Consider the following 21,481-nt stretch of genomic DNA (forward strand, 5'->3'; position numbering starts at 1 on the left):
TTCCCTGTGCTATACAGAAAGACCTTGTCGTTTATCTATTTTAAATATGAGTAGTTTGTATCTGCTAATCCCAAACTCCTAATTTATCTCTCTCCTCCCTACTTTCCCTCTGGTAACCATAAGTTTGTTTTCTATGTCTCTGAGTCTGTTTCTGTTCTGTAAATCAGTTCATTTGTATCATATTTTAGATTTCATATATAAGTGATACCATACGATATTTGTCTTTCTCTGTCTGACTTACTTCACTTAGTGTGATAACCTCTAGGTCCATCCATGTTGCTGCAAATAGCATTATTTCATTCTTTTTTTATGGCTAAGTAATATTCCATTGTGTGTATATACCACATCTTCTTTATCCATTCATCTGTCAGTGGATATTTAGGTTACTTCCATGTCTTGGCTATTGTAAATAGTGCTGCAGTGAACATTGGGGTGCATGTATCTTTTCGACTTAGAGTTTTCTCCAGATATATGCCCAGGAGTGGGACTGCTGGATCATATGGTAGTTCTATTTTTAGTTTTTTAAGGAACCTCCGTACTGTTTTCCATAAACTGGCTGCACCAGTTTACATTCCCATGTTGGTGGAACTTTTATCCTTTACGCAAGGCTACATTGTGAATTTTCTTTCTCAGCTGAATTATTTCTTAATATAGGAAACATGTCCTGATTCCACCCCTTCACCCTCGGGACCTCTGGTTTTGTTCTGTGTTAAGTGTGAGAGTGAATTTCCATGAACATTAACTTGGGCTGTTTCTCTAAACACCAATGAAGGCGGAGGCTATATCCCCAGAGATTAGAATAATAACCAGCATGTAGTAGGTACTCAATAAATACTTGTTGAGTGAATGAAAGTTGCAAATGACTATGAATCTTTTTTTTTAAGTCTGCCTGAAAATCTACTTAGAAGAGATAGTCACAGGAACAGATATACTTGAGAAAAATGTAGCATGAACTCTAAGTTGTGCCTGAGTTATTGAGAAGAGCTTATGTGAATAAAAATGCTGATAATACTAAAATGAATCAATATATCATTACAGATACGATATGTAATGATATTCATCAATGCCTCTGTACCTCATGATTTGATTGGAATATTGTCCTCGTTTTGCTTTCTGCCTCAAAAAAGGAGACAAGCTGGGAGGGAACTATGAAGAAAAACTCTCTTGCTGTAATTGGAAAGAGGGGAAAAGGCAGTGGTGGGGGGGGGAGAGAATGGGGGTAAGGCTTGGTTGTTTAGTCTAGATGTGAAAACAGCCTTATCTTCAGAGGTATAAAGGGTTATTATCTAGGTTCACGTTTATGTCCTCAGTGAAACAAAACAAGGTTTTGGACTATTAAAAGATTTTTCAGAAAACGGTAAATTCATGATATCTCATAGAGATGTACAAGTGAACACATATGAAGGAATTTATTTTACTCAGATGATGTGAGGGAACCAGACACTCAAAATAGCACAGGTATATGTATGAAGTGAAGAAATGTCAGGATGATTTGTGAATGGAGACAAATTGGTTTCTCTACAGTACGAGGAAGTCGCTACCAGACTGGAGAGAATTTATACATTTATCTGTTACCTACACCTTACAAAGAGTGGCAAAGGAGTTCAAAGGCACATAGATACAGGGTTGGACTCTGATAACCCAGGAGGATGTGCATAGTTTTCCACTGAAAAACAATTTATTTTTTCTACATGATATTTCAGGCAGAGCATGAGAATGTTCTCAGTCTACCAGGCAGATAATTTAATCTATCAGAGTGTAGAAAGGATGGACACTGCTACTCTTGATTTAGTTCCCATTTTCTTGTAAAACTATTATAGTAAGAAAAACATACTATGTTTATTAAAGAAAAGGGCAAACCTCAGAGAAAGGCAAGGAGAAAAATTATCTATGATCTCAAAACACAAAACCTCTTGATGTTTTGGTGTTTATTTTAATTTTAAAAAAATTATGTATATTATATACTTGAATATTAAATATAGTTCCTTATATATTCTTGAATATTTTGGAAGTTATTTTGTACCTTGAATTTTTTTATATTGAACAAAGAATTATTTAATTTTCATGTTATTTTAAATGATTCAAAAGAATCCTTGAAATTATTGTAGAATATTTATTGTGTGATTGAACAATGATTTACTTAATTCCTATTGTCAGGCAGTTCTCTTGGCTTCATTTATTGATGACTATGAATAATACTGCAAATGTTTTAGATCATAAGGCTTCTTCCATCCTGTGTTTTAGTTTATTTCATTTTGACAGGAGTGAATTTTATTGGGTCATGGAAATGAACAATTTCAGTGTATTTCATTATATTTTTCATTATATTCTGAATTGATATCTGAATTTTAATGAGAGCAAAGGACCATTATGCTAAAGACTAGAAGGTGATATGGATAGCAGATTGCAAAAACTTGAGAAAAAAGATGAATATGATTCAAAAGTCAGAGACTATAAAAGGGGATATGGCTTTGGTGAGACTGCCTGTCCTCTAAAGTAAAATTCTGTCAACCAAGTAAGAAATCTTTCCAGCGAGGAACAAAGAGATACAGTGCTATACACAGCAGTCTCTTGTGAGCAGAGATTTTGTTAGGAAAAAAAAAATGTGCAAAAGATGGAAGGAGGGACATTTGACCATATACCAGTATTACAGGGTAGGAAAGTCCTATATCAGTATTAGGATGTCTGAAGACCAGAAAAATGAAAGCTTGGAGAAGATGCCAGAGAGAGCACTGAAAGATTATGTCTTAACACTATAGGAAGAATAAAAAAGAAATAGGCCCCTAAAAGGGGCCAAAGCTATCGTAGCCAAAGACAAATTGATTACTCACAGAAAATGACTCAAATCTACTTGATCTCTTTTTTTCTCGATAGAAGAGAATGGTCTTCTAACTGGAAAGGATAGAGTGGTCTTGATTCCACAAAAATAAAACCACAGGGAGAATGGTCCTGGGGAAATAGGATGCTCTGTGCCAATATCAGTTATAATTCTGCAACAGTACTTACAGCAAGCAGTATATTGGAACAGCCATGGAAACAGCCTGTAGAGGCAGACATTTACAAGTTATGGCCTGATTTTCACAAAGGTGATTCCTGATCATTGAGTAACCTTTTAATGGCAACATCCAGAAAAAAACCTAGACAGGTACTGTGAACAGTTGGTAAACAGGAATGGGAATATTTATCAGTATCTACTGGGAGTGGTAGGTCTATACTGAAATGGTAACATTCCAGGGACACAGAGTACCTGATGCCATCACCAGCCAACTGTCCCCAGGAGGTCCCTGAAGACAGATATCCACAGAGGACAAAGAAACATTTTATGATGAAGCTGGACCTTCAGTCCCTACCCCGTGTTAAACTCTAGGGAGTTGGGCTGGACCACACAGAGCAAGCATCCCTTTTGCTTAGGTCAGAGGAAGAAAAAGCCAAGGAGGGCATTTCCCCTTAAAAGAAGGGCTCGGAAAACCTGACTCACTCAGCAAGGCATCCCAGTCCTTGCTGGGGTAGAGGCCTTTTTTTTTTTTTTTAATTTTTAATTAATTAATTAATTTATGGCTGTGTTGGGTCTTCGTTTCTGTGCGAGGGCTTTCTCTAGTTGCGGCAAGTGGGGGCCCCTCTTCATCGCGGTGCGCGGGCCTCTCACTATCGCGGCCTCTCCCGTTGAGGAGCACAGGCTCCAGACGCGCAGGCTCAGTAATTGTGGCTCACGGGCCTAGCTGCTCCGTGGCATGTGGGATCTTCCCAGACCAGGGCTCGAACCCGTGTCCCCTGCATTGGCAGGCAGATTCTCAACCACTGCGCCACAAGGGAAGCCCAAGGGGGTAGAGGCCTTTTAGCAGAACTCAGTCTCAGAGTTTTGATAGGATGTTTGGAAGGGGACCAGCGGAAGGCCAGGGGAGAGGCTGTTGGCCAGAGGGAGCAGCCCTGACCCCATTATTACATTTACAGTGTGGAAACTTGTCAAGAGAGAGGAACCATGTGCATTGGAACTGTATCAGCCTGTTTTCACCAGGTAACAAAGAACTAAAAATCTTAGTGTTCACTACAACAAATACTTGTATTTCACTCACAGAGTGTGGGTCAGCTGGGCTTTGGCTTGTCTTGGTGAGCTTCAGAGCTTAGGTCTCAGAGTGTTCCATGTCTCTTCGTTCTAGCATCCAGGCTGAAGCAGCAGTGATTGTCTTGAGTGTGTCCTTTCCATGGCTGGAAGGCGGAAGCTTATGAGGGCTGGTGGAAACTTTTGATACCAAGTGCATGGCCCAACTCATATGGCCAAGCCCAAAGACTTCGGGGCTTAGCCTAGCCTAGTGGGAAGTACTAGAAAATCACATGGTGGAAGGTGCAGATACATAGAGGGAGGAAGTAGAGTTTGGGCAATGATCTATCCCAGTGATCTTTAATCACTTTTTTTAAATTGAAGTATAGTCGATTTATAATGTGTTAATTTCTGCTACACAGCAAAGGGAATCAGTTATATACATACATTCTTTTTTAATATCCTTTTCCATTATGGTTTATCACAGGATATTGGATATAGTTTCCTGTGCTATACAGTAGGACCTTGCTGTTTATCCATCCTATATATCCTAGTTTGTATCTGCTAACCCCAAACTCCCACTCCATTCCCGCACTCCTCTTGGTGACCAAAAGTCTGTTCTCTATGTCTGTGAGTCTGTTTCTGTTTCATAGATAAGTTAATTTGTGTCATATTTTAGATTGCACATATAGGTGGTATCATATGGTATTTGTCTTTCTCTTTCTGACTTATTTTAGTTAGTATGATAATCTCTAGTTCCATCCATGCTACTGCAAATGACATTGTTTTGTTCTTTTTTTTATGGCTGAGTAGTATTCCATTGTATATATGTACCACATCTTCTTTATCCATTCATCTGTTGATGGACATTTAGGTTGTTTCTATGTCCTGGCTATTACATCAGTAAATAACACTGCAATGAACATAGGGTTGCATGTATCTTTTTGAATTATAGTTTTGTCTGGATATATGCCCAGGAGTGGGATTGTTGGATCATATGGCATTTAATCACTTTTAAAGACATTCCCTCTAAGGCTGTGGACCAGAATGGTACCAAGGAATTTGACTTATGTATATAACCACTCCGCTGTGGTGCGTGGGGCATGGGTAGTGGAGACTATATAGTTCGCTTAGTGGATACTCGCCTGGGTGTTTGGTTGACTAGTTACTTAATACGTACAAAGTAATACAATTGCTTAATGTTTTTAACCACTGACGTACTACTAATAATATTGCTCAATAATAATTAGAGTAATTATTAATTATTATAATGATCCCAATCATTATAGTGGCAGCAATACCACTGTATTCTGTACTGCTGGAGCCCCATCTCCAGCACTGTAGCCTGGCCTGGTGGCTTGAGAAGGGCAGTGTCAAATGGCACCATGCTCCATGGAGGGCTGCTCGGCAGCTGTTGTATCTAGAAACCCAGTCAGATCAACAGCAGCAAAAAAAAAAACCCAGAGCCATTTGTCCTTGAAGCTCCACATCAAGTTTTCAAATATTCAAATTGCTGCTTTGAGGAAGAAGGACTCGGGCTTGGTTTCTGTGGACGCAGAGCAGAAGTGAGAGGCTGGTGGGCGGGTGCTTCAGGGAGGCGTCCTAGAGGGAGACCCTCCTAACAGTTTATGGTGTTTCCCGGTGGGGTGGACCGGGGACTCTGATTTCTGCTTGCGCTCTGACATGTTTGCACAGGGAGCACATTGAGAGACCAGATGATCCTTTCGCCTGTGATTAGGATGCTGAGTGGGTGGGAGGATGGGATTTTGATAGACTTGGAAGTGGGCCAAGGACTCCAGTGAAAAAGACACACATGAGTATTGTGAGGTGTAGACACCAGTGGAATCTCAGGATCATCATGTCTCTACAAGGAGAAGAGGAACTTGTCCATCTGAGATGGTTTAGCATTTGACCTTCGAGGACGCAACACTAGACCTCATGGTTTCTAAAGATCCCAGAGCTCACATTTGCACGAGCTTAAAGAACAATCTCCCAACTCCTCAGTTGGCTTCTTTTCCCTCCTCTAAAGGGAAATGAAATCTTCCTTAAAATGAGTCGGAAGAAGAAGAAATAATTGATGCCACTGCTTCCCAGAAGACCCTGGCTCCAAAGGGATTTAAACTCACAGGTGGCGATGTCTGCAGTTTCCTGGGCTGGATCTTTGTTGTTGACAGCCATTTGTTCTCCTTAGATAACTCTCCATTTGAACACAAACCCTCTCCAATTTTGTTCATCAATTTTGACAGGTTTACTGCGTGTGAATTTCAGAGGCCGGATTTGTACCTTTTGGCCACCTTATTCTTGAAATTCTGATAGGCAAACAGGATAAAGGAAAAAAAGTTGACCAAATGAGAGACATTATTTAGAGACATTATTTTCTTGAAGTTGAATTGACCCCAGCCTGTCGAATTTTAAAATGTCATGAATATCTGAGTGTTTTTAACATCGCCCAATAAGTTTTGCCCTGGATTTCAGGTTGCAGATCTGAGCATGGGGGACCTGCTTTTGCACACCACTGTGATCTGGCCAAACCCGCCGGCCTCGCTGGGAAAGTGGAAAAAGGAGCCCGAATTGGCAGCTTTTGGTATGTGTCACGAGAAGGTTTGGAGGGGAAGAGGGAGGCTGGCTTATTTTTCGCAGTAAGTTAACATTTCTTTTCCAAGACACAATTTATTAAAATATAGTTAATTACAGTTTTTTGCATTGTCTTCCTGCTATGGCCACCAACATGTCACAGATACTAAATTAAACCTTCCAGCTAAGTATGACGAATGTGGCCAAGAGGGAGGGAATGACTGTTCAGGTCTCCCCCAGGTATAGACATATGGGCAGGAAAAGATTTTTTTAAAGCTGCTGCTCTGAATACCTTTTCAAAATAATGAGTTAATAATAAACCAAGGAAAAATCAAGTGAAAAATCAAGACAAAACTGTCTCTGTTTCTGAGCTCCCCAGTCCTTTTATTCTCTTCCCAACTCTGTGTGGCTCTGTGTGATGCCAGGATTCGGGGCATGATTCTCACCTCACCTGTTGTGGCATCACTGGGTGCCTTGGTCAGTTACGAGGTGCTTCTCAATCACATCGTGGCTAATAGCAGCGAAAGTAGTGATGTTTGTGAATGATTAATTTTCCAATAAGCCAGTTCAGGTGGATGCAGTTGCTGCAATTAGAAATCTCATGTGGTTGTACTGTAAAATGCTTTTTGAGTGAGAAAAACTATGGGTTAGTCCACTGGGCACTGTACATATTCAGGAAATATGGCTTATTGTTGTGTGTAAATGCTTGTACAGCATGCAGTGTTATTCCTGGGTATAAAATGATCAGTCATGATCAGTGATCAGTGTTCATGCTTTTGTTTTAGGTTGTGTCTTTTCCTAGCCTCCCACTAGAAGATTCATGGGCAGGAACATAGTATAAAGGAAGTCTAGTATTTCCATTCTCCTTCCTTACCTTATCTTTCTGGGGGCAGAAGAGGGAGGGTATTGCTGCTTACTGCTTCTTTAACTGAACTCTTTTTTTCTTTTACGATGTGAACAGTGCATTCCCAAATGGAACATCCTAGTGATATTAAAATCAGAGGATTTAATACAAAGATTTATTGGACTTCCTAATTAGATGACTCAGCTTTCATTGAAAACCTTAGTGATAGTCCTAAAGATTCCACGGAGCCACTGTAGCTGTTGATGCCATTTCATTAAAAATAATAAAGGAGCATATAAATGTGAAGGAAAAACATGTGACTAAATATGATATACAGAGGAGTAGTGGGGTATTTTGACATGCTGGTGGTTTTTGATAGTAGTGGGTATTTTTGGCAGGGGGAGGGATACTATTTGTTTTGCTTTGTTTTGTTTTTCCCATCATTAACAGTTGCATTTCTTATATGGCAGTTTCTTCTTGGAGAGGTCTGGGAGCTTTCTGATGCTTCTGAGTAGGTCATTTATGGGATGTAGGATTCTGAAGGAAATGATCCAAACCGTCTCTCTCCCTCTTTCTGATGCTGGGCTATTGATGAACCATTCCAGAGTTCAACATGGGGATTTTTCATGCCTGTCTCTTGAATTTTACATATTTCCTATAGTTAGAAATAAACAGATTTAGAAAAAGAAAATCCTTTGACTGGGACAAAGTAGGAGGTTGGCAAACGTATTCTGTAAAAGGCCACATAGTAAATATTTTAGGCTTCACAGACCAAGAGGCCGTAAGTAGCCAGACGCAGCCGTAGACAGTATGTAAACAAATGGGCACTAGTATTGGCGGGTTGTGCGGAAACAGGCAGGCCCTAGTTTGCCAACCTGTGATAGAAAGGGTTCAGGAAAATGCCAGTTTTGAGGTTTGGGGGGCAATGTGTGTGTTTGGCTCCAGGCAGGCTGTCATCATCGTAATGAGCTTATTTATGGATTCCCAGTCCTTAAAAGGTGACATGTTTGGCAGTTTCGGTGTGATTTTTAAGTAGCAAGCAGAACTAACAGAGCCTTAGAAATGTGTTTTGAAACAAGGAAGAGTTGCTGTGAGGGAAGTAACTTAATTACCATTGAACAGGCAGCTTTGGGGTTAAAACGTGGTTGTCTTGTTTCCGTTGCTCTGATCTCAGGAAATAGTGCTGCTTTCTTCCGAAAACAAAGTTGACCGGCTGCCCACCCAGCACCTTGATGTTTTACTCCCAGAACGGCTAGTTTGTACTCAGGGCTGACGATCACCACCTTTAAAAGAAGGAAAGAAATAGTTCGTTTAGGTTTTGGCCTTAAAGGGTGTTAGGTGTTCACCTTTGGGGATATCGAGAGAGTGTTTTAGGCTGGTCAGGGCAGCCAGGCATTTTGGACATCAAGGCCATGTCTGAAGGGATGGGCAGCACTTGGAGTCAACTGAGTGACAGTCGGCTGCGGATCAGGGAGGGATCAAGGCGGAAATGCTCATAGCCCAGACTGAGGTCCACTCTGGCCCTGCCGCTGTGATCCTAGATGGTCCAGGTAAACCGAGGCAGACCAGTAGCCTTCGTAGAGTCACGGCAACAACCTCATTGAACTCTGGTCCCAGTGAGATGCTGGGTCTTCTGAGACTAAGTTCACTGGCAACCTCACCCTCTCCTGCAGTGGAGCTCCCTCCATTTTAAAGGGACCTGCTGTCCTGGACACGGTGATTTCTGAAGGCTTCATGATAAGGACAGAGGGCCGCCTCGGATGCTACTGTGCAGCCTCCATGCAGAGCTGGTGTGGCCTCCTGGGGTCAGTGGGAACCTCGCAGTCTGTCCTCTGGGATTTTTACGAAGTCAGGTGCTGTGACAGCTCAGACCCAGTGGCTGGGGTCCGCTTCTTTGTACCCAAAAGCTTCTTTTCCTGCAGTCTTACACAAAGGGAGCCTGACCCATCCTAACTAAGTAGGATAAAGAATGAACCAGACACGTTGGGTTAGCCTGCAGAGGACCTGGGAGCCTGGGGGGCCTGTCCCTGAGAATTCCCTGTAATTGTGTGTCTGGTACACCAGGTGTGCCCCCTCTAGCTGCCATGTGACTAACGGGGTCCCTGCTATGCCTTGGGGTCAGAGTGTGAAGGGAGACGGAGACCCTGATGCAGGGAGCCAAGGATGGGCTGGGGTCACCCTTCTTGTCATTCTGGACACCAATTCTTCTTTCCTCTCCAGGGGGAGTCAGAATCGCTGAGTGCTGATCGTGCTTGGCATTGTTTAAGGAATTCTATGGAAGATTATGCATAACTCCATTGTATCTTCCCCCACCCCCAAAGAATATAAGAATAAAACTACATACTCCCTGCTTCTAAAGAGTTTATTGTGATTCATCCTGTTTGGAAAAAGTAGAATTGCATTCTACTTCATAAACTAATTTTTATTTATTGAGGTCAAAAAAGATGAGTTACATTTCCTGAATTAGGAACACTCTGCGTGTGTGTAGTATTAGCTTAATTTGCATAAATATAAATTACCTTAAACATTATTATTATTGATGTTTGTATTGTTCCTTCAGCTGCTGAACTAGTACATTTTTGTTAAATGTGTATAAGCTGAAGTTTTAAGCTTGAATTGATACCATAGTGAAAATATATTTTACCCAAAAGTTTCCAGTGGGGCAGGAGGGTTTATTTCCATCTCTTTAGGCTTTCTCTGTTTATCTGGGACCTGGAAAATTTTGTCTTAACAGGTTTTTGCATCTCTCAGATGTGCTGAGTGAGTGGAGGGTGGAATGGGGGCTGATTCATGGGAACTGTCTGTCCTCTTCATAACGGTAGTGTTTGTTACCACGAGTTATTGCAGTGAAGGGGAAAACCCAACCCCTTATGTGCCATAACTGCCTTCATTTTATGTTTTTCCAGTCTTCAAAACTGCTGTGGTCCTTGTGTATAAAGATGGTTCCAAACAGAAGAGGAAACTTGTAAGACTTCTTATTTCACCCCATAGTTTCAAAGTATCTCCCTTACTATCTGTTTCTCAGTTGTATCTGCGTAATTGTAATTCTGCACCTTTGTCAGGCATGAGTGTTTTATGATTTTTTTTGAGTGTTTTATGATTTTTTTTAAGTGTTGCTGCGGACTTATGGAAATTGCCCATCCTGCCTTCCTGCAGGCAGACTCACGTTTAGAGCATGAAAGTAAATAGCTATTGGGCCTACCATGGCCAGAACCTACCTTCCTAATACTATTTTTATCCATTCCATGTTCCTCCTGCCCCTCTGTGCTTGTTTTGGGATCCCTTTTCTCTTTCTTCCTTTGTCTCTCTTTTGCCTGCTTATTTGCGCACCCTCAGCAGATTTGTCACATGGCCTCTGGCTTGCTGCTGGGTGAACAAAAGTGCACATGGGGGAGTGACCCGGGGTTCCAGCATCACTGCTTTGCTGCTGTTCTTGTTGGTTTTTTTTTGAAAATTAAAACTATTTATTTTTTAAATTTTTAAAAAATGTTTTAGTTTTAATGACATATTTTAAAAATTTTATTATTTTATTGAAGTAGAGTTGATTTATAGTGTTGTGCCAGTCTCTGCTGTACAGCAGAGTGACTCAGTTATACACATGTAGACGTTCCTTTTGTTATATTCTATGCCATTATGGTTTATCACAGGATATTGAATAGAGTTCCCTGTGCTCTACAGTAGGACCTTGTTGTTTCTCCATTCTCTATATAATAGTTTACATCTGCTAACCCCAAATTCGCAGTCCTTCCCTCCCCCATACCCCTCCCCCTTGGCAACCACAAGTCTGTTCTCTATGTCTGCAGCATCACTGGTTTACAAAGTGTGTGCGGGTCTGGTCCGGGCTGAGCACAGAGTTCTCATGCACCTAGTTCCTTCTCTTCCTGCAGGTAGGATCTCACAGGCTTTCAATTTACGAGGACTGGGACCCCTTCCGATTTCGACACATGATTCCTACCGAAGCTTTGCAGGTTCGAGCTTTGGCAAGTGCAGGTAAACTCTGAAACAGGTTGGGTACATATTTCTGTGTATGTATGAATTGTTTTTCTGAATCTACACTCTTGGTTCTAACCACCCTACCATCTTTTGTCTTCTGTGCTTAAGTCTCCTTTCCCTCAGTCTCTCCATTGCCTCTTATTTACCCAGCTGTTTATTAAATGAATGAACTAAGTGAATGGAGGTAGTGCCTTTAATATTGTTCCAAGGAATTCTATTCATTCTGTTATATATAGTAATAATATTACAGTGACTCACATCTAAGTAGCAATGAGTCTTGTACTTCTGGAAGAATCTTTGTGACCATGAGCAGACAAAGCCCATGTAAATAACTCACTTGCCTTTTAACTGGGAGACCCAAAAAGACCACCCAAAGCACAAAAAAAGCCATTGAATACATTCTTTATTCCTGAAGCATTACAAATCTTTATCTTTGTATCAGCATGAAATGTCAGTTCTTTTTCTGTGACCCAAGTAGCCGTGAAGCAAGTTGTTAGGTAGTGTTGAATGTACTTGCTAAGATGATTAGTTGATGCTTTAGCACATGAGAAGAGAAGTGAATGTCAGAACGGTATTGACTAAGAATAGCAATATTGCTATGACTCGGAGGCCCCATCCAGGGCTTAATTTGAGGCTGTTTTAGGGAGGAGCAATCAGCAATGGTTCTCCCGGGCACATCTGAGAAGGAGCAGCTTTGGGGTCAAGTGGAAGCTCTCGGGACACACCTATTCCCGTCCCATTTGGACAGCAGGTACAGCTTTCTGGTTGTAAGAGGGGCCATGGAAGTGGACCTCTGCAGGTGCACAGTGGATCTGTATTTCTCTTTTGTGTTTCTGGCATCTAGCATGAGCGTTAAGTTCTTCATGTCCGGTTGGTGTCACTCATTTTCTCCCCGTTTTCACTTGTCACCTCCATGAGCCATAAAATTGGCTCTAATCCTTATAGAACCAACTCTTCCCTAGTCCAGTGTCATGAGGAAGAACCTTCTGCAGTATTTGGGAAACCTCCAATTACCCACCCAAGTTAAACTAGATGCCACTTCCTTCTCAGTTGTTTTGCATTGCAGGAGGAAAACTCAAATGCAGAAACCACATCTGGCAAATGTATTGGGGATGATTATTTGCCTTAAGAAGGTTTCTGTCTAACCTTCTGGCCCAGAGGACCCTCGTGTCTTATTAGCTTTGATTTGATTTGTAAAATTGATTTACACATCAATTTTCAGGCCCCTATAAATCACAGGTCTACAAACAGCTATAATAATATTTTGAGGTTTGGGCACTTAAACACTAGCATTGTCTTACTTTGCAATCTTAGATTGTGAATTATCTAGTTCATATGTTTCCTTGTGCCTGGTTTATAAATAGGGCAGCGTATGCTTATAACAAACCGCAAAGGCTCCTCAGCCAGGAATTTTGCCTTCATTGAGGACTAAATACATGAAGAATTTAAGTTTGGAAAACAAAGCCATCTTTGTGAAGATGATATTCCATTCCCACCCTCGGTTTTTCATTCAAATCAAGTTTAAAATCAAGATAAAAGTTTATTTTAATGGACTGACAAAGACTAGCCAACACATCTCTTGTTATGAAATAAATTCCAGTGGATATGAGAATCAGAAGATGGAAATTTCTAGATTTCATCTTCGTTTGGAAAAACCTGTGAAACTCTGCATATGGGTCCTGGTTGGTTAAATAATGTGGGCACGATGAGGGTTTGTAACTAGGGTTTTGAACCATTAGGTAAGGATGAGACTTTACAATGTGCAGTCTTGAGGTCTGCAGTGAATTGTTTCTTTCATAAACGCTAATAATGAATAACGTGGCAAAATAATGTGATATTCAGGCACTGAAAGACTTAGAAGTTATTTCTAAATATAACTGTTTCTCACTTTCTCAGTGTACCATTCTGGCTTCCTTCAGGTTGGCTGCTGTGGGCAGGCTGAGAAAGACGAGCCCCATTCGTTCCCAGGACAAGCTTGTCCAGGGCACTAGTCCCAGTTGCTCAGGGGGGAAGGCTGTGCTGCAGATGGCAAGGGCCTGCCTCTTTATATCACTGGCCTGATGAAATCAGCACTGGAATCTTGGGCTCTGTCTAGTCCAACTGTTGCCAAAACAACTAATCACTTAATTAAAATAGTTCAGCCAAACGGGCTGTGCAGCTAAAAGGGTCACTTTTTCCATCAATATGATTGACTGATTGTCCTTTTAGACCATCCAGAAGGAGATTTTAGCAACTGGTAATTTTCCAAGCATTCTTTTTCTTCACGCCCATTAAGTTCTCAATCATCTTGTCTCTTGAGATCACAGGATAGGAATGAAGTTTCTTTGGTCTTATGTGGCTCTGCTCTATTTAATCCTACACCAAAGCATGGGAAATGCTTTTGTAAAAATGCAAATAAATCTCTTTGAAACATACTCTCATTCATCCTTGTTTTAATTTCTCTAGATGCAGAAGCAAATGCTGTGTGTGAAATTGTCCACGTAAAATCGGAGTCTGAAGGGAGGCCGGAGAGGGTCTTCCACCTGTGCTGCAGGTGAGCCCGGAGCCGTGAAGTGTGGGAGGTGCCGCCCAGAGGGAAGGGATGTGACTGTGCTTGGTGTCCCCAACCCTCTGGCTTCTGCAGACCAGCCTGTGCATCCCTAGAAGCTGCATCCTTTTTCTTGTGCACTTGAGAAAGTATTTAACACTTACCAAGTAACAGTAATTGGATAAATTAAACTAATTTTATCAGAATGTAGACAGTAACCTGGTTAATATCTTTCTAAAAGGAAATCGGAATTTTCACATATATATTCGACCTTCAAACGAGGGCTTTCTTCCTATATGTACATTTGGTGGGTTAGAAGGACATGGTTGTGTCATGTTTTGTTTTGGTGTTTGGGTGCATCATTTGTACTGTAACATCTCTGACGTGCAGAAGATGGAGAGTCACCTGGGAGCAGGTGAGGGTGTGTGCAGTCTTGCTGGGATTCCTCATCGTGTAGGGAAACTTCAACCTAGGGAGGCCGGCTCAAGTGACTCAGGTTCCCCTATGGATCTGGAGTGGAAGCTGAACCTATGATGTGGGCTTCCACTTACTTCTTCTTCTTCTTTCCCTCCTCTCACCATTCCCCGCTCCTCCTCCTCTTTTTCCTCCTTTTTGGGCTCTGTCATTAAGAATTTGAGAATTGTACGTTTCTCAAGTGCAGCCAATTCTCTCTCTCTCTCTCTTATTTTTGGCCTAAAGACACCAGGCTGGATGATGCCAACAGCCAGCATTCTGATACGTTTGACTTTAAATATGATCTGTACTCCATGATGCTTTAATTTTATCATAGGTGCTTAGTAATTTATTCAGTACTTACCCAATACCCCACACCGTGGGTAGTATACTATGGGTTGCCCACACACACAATAAAAACTCAACAGAATCAATATTTCATGGTTGTTAGTAATATTTTATAACGTGGCTGCTGATACAGTAAGAAGGCACGTGTACCAAGCATGAACTATGCTGAACACCTGACGTGCATTACTTCACTTAGTCAGACTGAGGTGCTGTTATTCCATTTGACAAATGGGGCACCAAGGCTCACAGAGGGTACTTTGCTAAAACCTTGTAGCAAATGAATACTGAGTTCAAACTCAGTGGGTTTGACTTCAAAGCCCATGTTTTGTGTTTCTGCATTGCCTCTTTGTTGGGTGTTGGGTGACAGGGATCAATAAATCCAGATCCCAGGAAGCTGTTGGAACTAGAATTGAAATTTTTTTCAGATAATCTACATGTGGTTTAGCACCATCTTTACCATCTATTTAGGCTCATCTGCTTGTGACTTTGTTGATAAATCCACAGGGTCCAATGAGCCCGCCCGTAGAGATGCCATATTTATTGTTAATAAGGAATGCCAGCTAAAACTTGCTTGGGTAAAACTATTAAGAACTTAAGAAGAAAAATAACTGACCTAAGAAGCACTTTTTTTATCGTGCAAATTGGAAGTTGGGAAGATTTTCCAGTTCTTAACAATGTAACTTTAATATTTACATGTTGAAGTGTGTCATGGAAGGTGTTGATATTTAACAGGCATTGATATCCAACTCAGAGGAAACTAAGGATGTTGGGACATCAGTTTCCAAGTGCGCTGCAGAGCAGCAAGAATCTTGTGGTTCCTTTGTCTGTAAAACATTTTAGAATGAAAGGCTCTGCCTTAAGTACCAAGAGCAGAATCTGGCAACTTTGTGGTGCAAAATCCATCTCTCCATCAATCTATTCATTTATGGGCTGCTCGGTCCCAAATTGGCTGCAGGAGATGAATCACAAAGCATAAAGGGAAAGGAATATGCATTCTTTATCTCCAGCCATGAAAACACTGCTGTTCGGCAGTGAAATTGGAGTCATGGCCTCAGTCTTTAACCTTTGGTCCTCAGGGATATTTGTTTGGCTGCACCTGATAACATCAGAAGTTCCATCATGTGTTAAGTGCTGTTTCCCTAACAGGTGTAAATCTTCTTTTCATAGCTCCCCAGAGAGCAGAAAGGATTTCTTGAAGGCTGTGCATTCCATCCTGCGTGATAAGCACAGAAGACAGCTCCTGAAGACCGAAAGCCTTCCCTCGTCCCAGCAATATGTCCCTTTTGGAGGAAAACGATTGTGTGCGCTGAAAGGGGCCAGGCCAGCTATGAGCAGGGCAGGTACTGTGGGGATTCAGACGTTCAAGATCCCTGTCATCCCCACTCCACTGTAGAACTGACGTCCTCATTGAGAAAGACTTAAGACGTGGCCTTGCAGGGGCTATCGCTGGAGTACATTCTTCCCTGGTGTGAGGTTCCCGGCCCTTGCCTCCCTCTCTTGGTTTAAGCCTCTTGCCCTCCCTCAAGCTTTCCCTTCGCTGCCCTCCTCCTCCTGGCTGGTGAGCTCCCCTCTGATTTGCCAAGCTGGGAAGTGAGCGCATTCTCTTTCTGGAGGGGCTGTCTTAGCCCGCTTGCCGAATGAGAGTTGCTGCTTTGCATGACAGCCAGCTTTGTCCAGCAAAAAGCAGTGTGTGATGTCTCAGCAAAGTCACAGCCCACCATTCTGAGAACATGGTGGCTTTGTCCTCGAGAAACACAGCCATGCCTGTTCTCAGTAAGGAGTCCATGTTTGGTAGACCAGATGACCCATCAGATTTTACCCTCACCTTGGGCCTGCAACTTTATTTTTAGCTTCCATGTTCATTTGGGGAAGCCTTGAGCTGCTACTAGAAAAGAGGAATCTGGAGTTCAAGTGGTCCCAGGGTAAATATTCTTTTAGGACTTATTCTACCACCTTGAAGCAGTAAAGATCAATACTACTACCTGTAAATGGCATTAAAGTCTATCTAGGAAGAAAGATAGTTTCATAACACTTAGGTATTAATGACATCAAGACATTAACAATTTTTATCACTCCTTTAAGAGGCAGTCCAGAATTTTTCAGGGAAGATTCCAATAAAAGAGGCTTCCTTTGCATTTGCCAGAAAGGCTTCTGATCTCTGTTCTAAAGAATTTTCCGCCTGTTCTCAATTGTGTTGAAGAGGCAGGTATGGTACTGTGAATGGTTGAAGGTTTTCATAGACATAACCCTGACAGAGTGTATTATACTCTTTAAGTACTTTAATTTAACTAATGTTAAGGGGCTAGTTATCTTATATCTATTCTCCAATCAGTTGATAAGTGTTCACTGAAAACCTGGTATGGTGAACCCCCAGTACCCTTCTGGGCTCACCAGTGTCATGCATACTTCCCTATCCACAATTTCTCATGGAGTCCTCATATAAAAAGTTTTCTTATTCCTTTAGAGCTCACAGCAGAGAATTTCACCTTGGAATTGTCTCATTTGTTCCTTTTACTTGCCACATATAATTAGGACTGGGAATATGTGTCCCAACCTCAGGAAACCCCACCTGTCATTGGTCAGGTTTCTGTTGTTAATCGATGAACCTAAAGTCAGAGCTGCATTCACTTTGAAACTAAGCATTTTTAGTCTGTAGGACACTCAGAAGTTTTCCTGCTGAGATCCCTCTGGGAAGAAAACAAAGTTGCTACAACCTACCCCATCATCTTGAATATCAAGAGAGAGAGCCTTGATGTCAGAGCCTGTTGGCTTTGGCTGATTGGAAGATTTTTTGCTTGATGGCTCATTTTTGGCTGAAGGAAAGTCTTTTATCACTCTGCTTTTGAAGCGCCTCACTATCGTCAGAATCTTCAAATTAGATGATTTAAAAATGGTGTTGGAGTGGGTCAGCACAGCACTAGCTAATCAGTCTTAATAGTGAACAGTGGAAATACTCGAATCAAAGATTGTCTCCTGGAACCCCGTAAGGCTGGCTGGGTTATTCTTACGCTTCATTATGCATTATCATGAATACCCAGCTAGTTTATTTCTCTTTTTGCTCAGTAAAGGCAAATAGCCAGTCTCCCTTAGTCTAAAAGCACTTTATGTCTGCCAGTAACCTAACTACACATTTTTTTTGTTTTTCCAACATTTTCTTATGAAAATTTTCAGGCATATAGAACAAATGAAAGAATTGTATACATTCATACCTACTGTCTGTAATATTTTTTATATTTTCATTGTCACATATTTATTCATCTGTCATCCATAAACTCATCTTACTTTTGACACATTTCTAGAATACAGACATTAGCATACTTTACTTCTAAATACTTAAACCTGCACATCATTGACAAATATTTCCAATATCCCAATTTGGAATTGAGGTAATTCTAATAGAGTGATTGGAGAGAGCCAGGCTCCACTCTGGTGGTACTGAGATAAAATTGAACAGTAATTTCTGCTTCTTTCCAGTGGAGTAATAGTAGTAGTAGTAGTTGTTTTGTTTTTTTTTAAATTCTTTCTTTTTTCCATTTTTCCTGGAAATGATTTTCATTCCCCTCCTTGAGTGAGAGTGGTGTCTATTTACTCCATGCTTTAAGATGATAGAACACTCAGGAATGATGATGGAAGCACAGGGGTCTGAGACAGAGGATGGTCAGAGCGGGAGCCAATTTAGACCACTATCCAGCTCACTGACCTTGTACCTGCTGTATTTGAAGCCAAGGCTGCATTTGGCGGTAATTATGAATAGTCACCTTACTTCTAGCAGCACTGAAGCAGTTTAATGGTTTTTCAGGCTTAGATTTCAGGAAAGTAGCTCCTAAGTGGTGTCTAGGCTCCTCCCTCCCACTGGAAAGCCCATGGTACATTTCAATATCGAGGGAGAAGTGGCAACGTTTCCATGTGTCGTGTGTGTGTGTGTGTGTGTGTGTGTGTGTGTGATTGTTTGCTTGATTGGGTGGTGTCTTTTGTTTGTTTTTAATAATACTGGCTTCCTAGAGGGCAGTAGGGTGAAAGAATGAATTCAAAGATTTGTTTTTCTTAACTCTTAGTCACTTTATCTAGCACTTTGTTAATCAGCTGCTTGGGTGTTGTATTATTTCTCCTTCCACTCCGGCACTGGTAGTTTAATTGCTTTGTAGAAGAGAAATTGGGGATACACAGAACAGAGACAGGAGGGACTAAGGCTCACATTTGCTTTAGCCTCAAGTTCACATGGGGCTTTGTCAGAAAGAGGACTCAATATCTCTGAGATCCACTCTTTCTGTAGCTTCTCCAAAAACAATGCTGTGCCCTTAAGGTACCTGCAGATCCTCAAGAAATGTTACATTCAGTTTTCTAGAAAGCAATATAACTTGGATCAGTGTTTTTCCCTCCTTGATATATCATGGTGATTTCTGCAAAGACAATGAAACTCTAGAGGCCTCCTCCATCCTTACTAGAGATTTATTCCAGCTAAATGACTCTAGGACAGCCCCGGGAGATCCCCAGAGCACTGTGACATGGGCCATAGTCGGAACTGAGGGCACTAATTAATCCCAACATCAGTCGTGCACTCGACAGCAGCAAGAAGCTGCACTCCCTGTCTCCCAGGTGCACAGGGTAGAGAAACTGATCATTTCAGAGGGAGTTGAATCCCCTTTCCCCTATAACCTACAACCCACCCATATGCTGCCCCCAGCTGCCCCCCCTCCTTGCCCTTCCGTCGATGGCGGTAACATCCTCCAAGTCCAGACACTTGTGCAAGGTAACGACCCCAAGACAGACTGGTGAAATCCGGACTTTAAGCCCCAAACGACATCCAGGTCCTGAATGCATATCGTGTAGCCTTTACTTTCCTTTTCTTGTATTTGCTTTCTGGATTTTCATCGCACGTAAAGCATGTGGGCGTTTTATTTTTATATTTTTGTGTGTGTGCGCAGTGTCCGCCCCAAGCAAGTCTCTTGGGAGGAGGAGGCGGCGACTGGCCCGAAACAGGTTTACCATTGACTCTGATGCCATCTCCGCCCGCAGCCCGGAGAAGGAGTCCCAGCAGCCCCCCGGTGGCGGGGACACTGACCGCTGGGTAGAGGAACAGTTTGACCTTGCGCAGTATGAGGAGCAGGATGACATCAAGGAGACAGACATCCTCAGTGACGATGATGAGTTCTGTGAGTCCGTGAAGGGCGCCGCCGCGGACAGAGACCTGCAGGAGCGGCTTCAGGCCGCCTCCATCAGTCAGCGGGAGAGAGGCCAGAAGCCCCTGGATAGTCACGCATCCCGCATGACGGAGCTCAAGAAGCAAGCCGCCCTGTCGGGCATCAACGGAGGCCCGGAGAGCACGAGCGAGGAGGTTATTTGGGTTAGGCGTGAAGACTTTGCCCCCTCCAGGAAGCTGAACACTGAGATCTGACTCTCACGTTCCCCGGTAGAGACAGTCCTTGTAGATACGTCTCCCGCCCCGCCCCTACTCCACCCCCCTCCCGGACTCGCGAGGGGGAGAATGCTCCCTTTAAGTCGCACTCTTGCACACACGGTTTTGGCAGCTGACTTTGTTCTGAAGCCATGTAGCCACCCAACTTTATCGTTTCTAACAACATCGGAAAGAATTGTTCAAGAATCCCAAATCAGCTTGAGTCCTATCTCTCTATATTACCAAGGGCTTTTATTTATTCTCAATTAATCAGGGCCTAAAGAATTAAAAAAAAAAGAAAAAATTCTATAGCACTGGAAAGCAAATTACCCCAGGAGTTGAAGTATGTACTACAGATCAGTTTAAAGGGTAGCACACGAAAAAATAATAAAAGATTCTATCTGAAATCAGTCCAGGAGCCATCTCCTAGTTGGGGAAACAAAGCAACTGTACAGCTTGCAGTGTTCTTACTCCTTTCCCTCTTAAACGTCTGAGAATATCTGTGTATTTTAAGAATGTGTGAGGAGAGGGTGGAGATTTATGTTTCCATGAGCCTTTTTTTCTCTTTTTTCTTTTCCTCTTCTGTTTAGGTCTATGGCTGGTCTTACTCGATGTCGGTGTTCGGAGGTTCTAGTTTTGCATAGAATTATAAAGATGCCAAACTCCTTGGAAAGAGATCCAAATTTATCACTTGAAAAAAAAAAAAAACACTATTTTTTGTATTTTACCTGAGATGCGGGGGGCACAAACAGATGAGACTTTTACACAGTGTTAGTGTAACTCTGAGTTTAAAAAATGAGGATTTTACCTTTTACAGAGAGAGTGAGGCGTGGTGATTTTATATTTATGTATGAAAGGCCAACAAGATGCTTAGGAGAAGCTTTTTTCCCAAGAAGGAGCTTTGTTTTTTTTGTTTTTGTTTTTTTTTTTTTTTTAATTTAAATGTTTGAATCTCTATTTGAGATGGGAGCTTGGTTGGATTAAACATGACACCGGGATGGGCAATGTGTGTGTCTGTTGCACGTGGCGGGGGAGGGGAGACGACTCCTCATGGGGTTGCCATGGTGATCATTGTTTTTCTAGTTGCATCGTCATCCATAGATTACCTACTTCTTCCCTGACAGTCCATAACCAAACCGTTTAACAAAACCACCTCTTCAAAAACATGTCTTGGGTTTAACACCTTCTTCATGCCAACAAAACAGGGTAAACATGCTAAAAAACCTAATGTTCTAAACAGATTTCCAAATAGGAAGAACAAAAACAAGTTAAAGCACTTTCAATTTTTTTTTTTTTTTTTTTAAAGGT

The 21,481-nt window shown here is 41.9% G+C and overlaps 1 protein-coding gene across 3 annotated transcripts in view; it reads left to right on the forward strand.

The window, feature by feature from the left end:
• The window catches only part of TIAM1 (TIAM Rac1 associated GEF 1), a 151,203-nt gene extending 130,159 nt beyond the window's left edge, over positions 1-21,044 (forward strand). For 2 of the 3 annotated variants that reach the window (XM_061192920.1, XM_061192923.1), the window contains 6 exons: positions 6,515-6,623; positions 10,364-10,422; positions 11,345-11,447; positions 13,896-13,983; positions 15,946-16,118; positions 19,704-21,044. In XM_061192920.1, the coding sequence (XP_061048903.1) occupies positions 6,515-6,623; positions 10,364-10,422; positions 11,345-11,447; positions 13,896-13,983; positions 15,946-16,118; positions 19,704-20,173 (1,002 nt within the window). In that variant the 3' untranslated portion in view covers positions 20,174-21,044. The remainder of the gene's footprint in view (positions 1-6,514; positions 6,624-10,363; positions 10,423-11,344; positions 11,448-13,895; positions 13,984-15,945; positions 16,119-19,703) is intronic. The other variant, XM_061192921.1, reaches the window with a different exon arrangement.
• Positions 21,045-21,481: the final 437 nt, after the last annotated feature.

The sequence above is a fragment of the Eubalaena glacialis genome, chromosome 6, assembly GCF_028564815.1.
Source record: "Eubalaena glacialis isolate mEubGla1 chromosome 6, mEubGla1.1.hap2.+ XY, whole genome shotgun sequence".
In the NCBI taxonomy this organism is placed as follows: Eukaryota; Metazoa; Chordata; class Mammalia; order Artiodactyla; family Balaenidae; genus Eubalaena; species Eubalaena glacialis.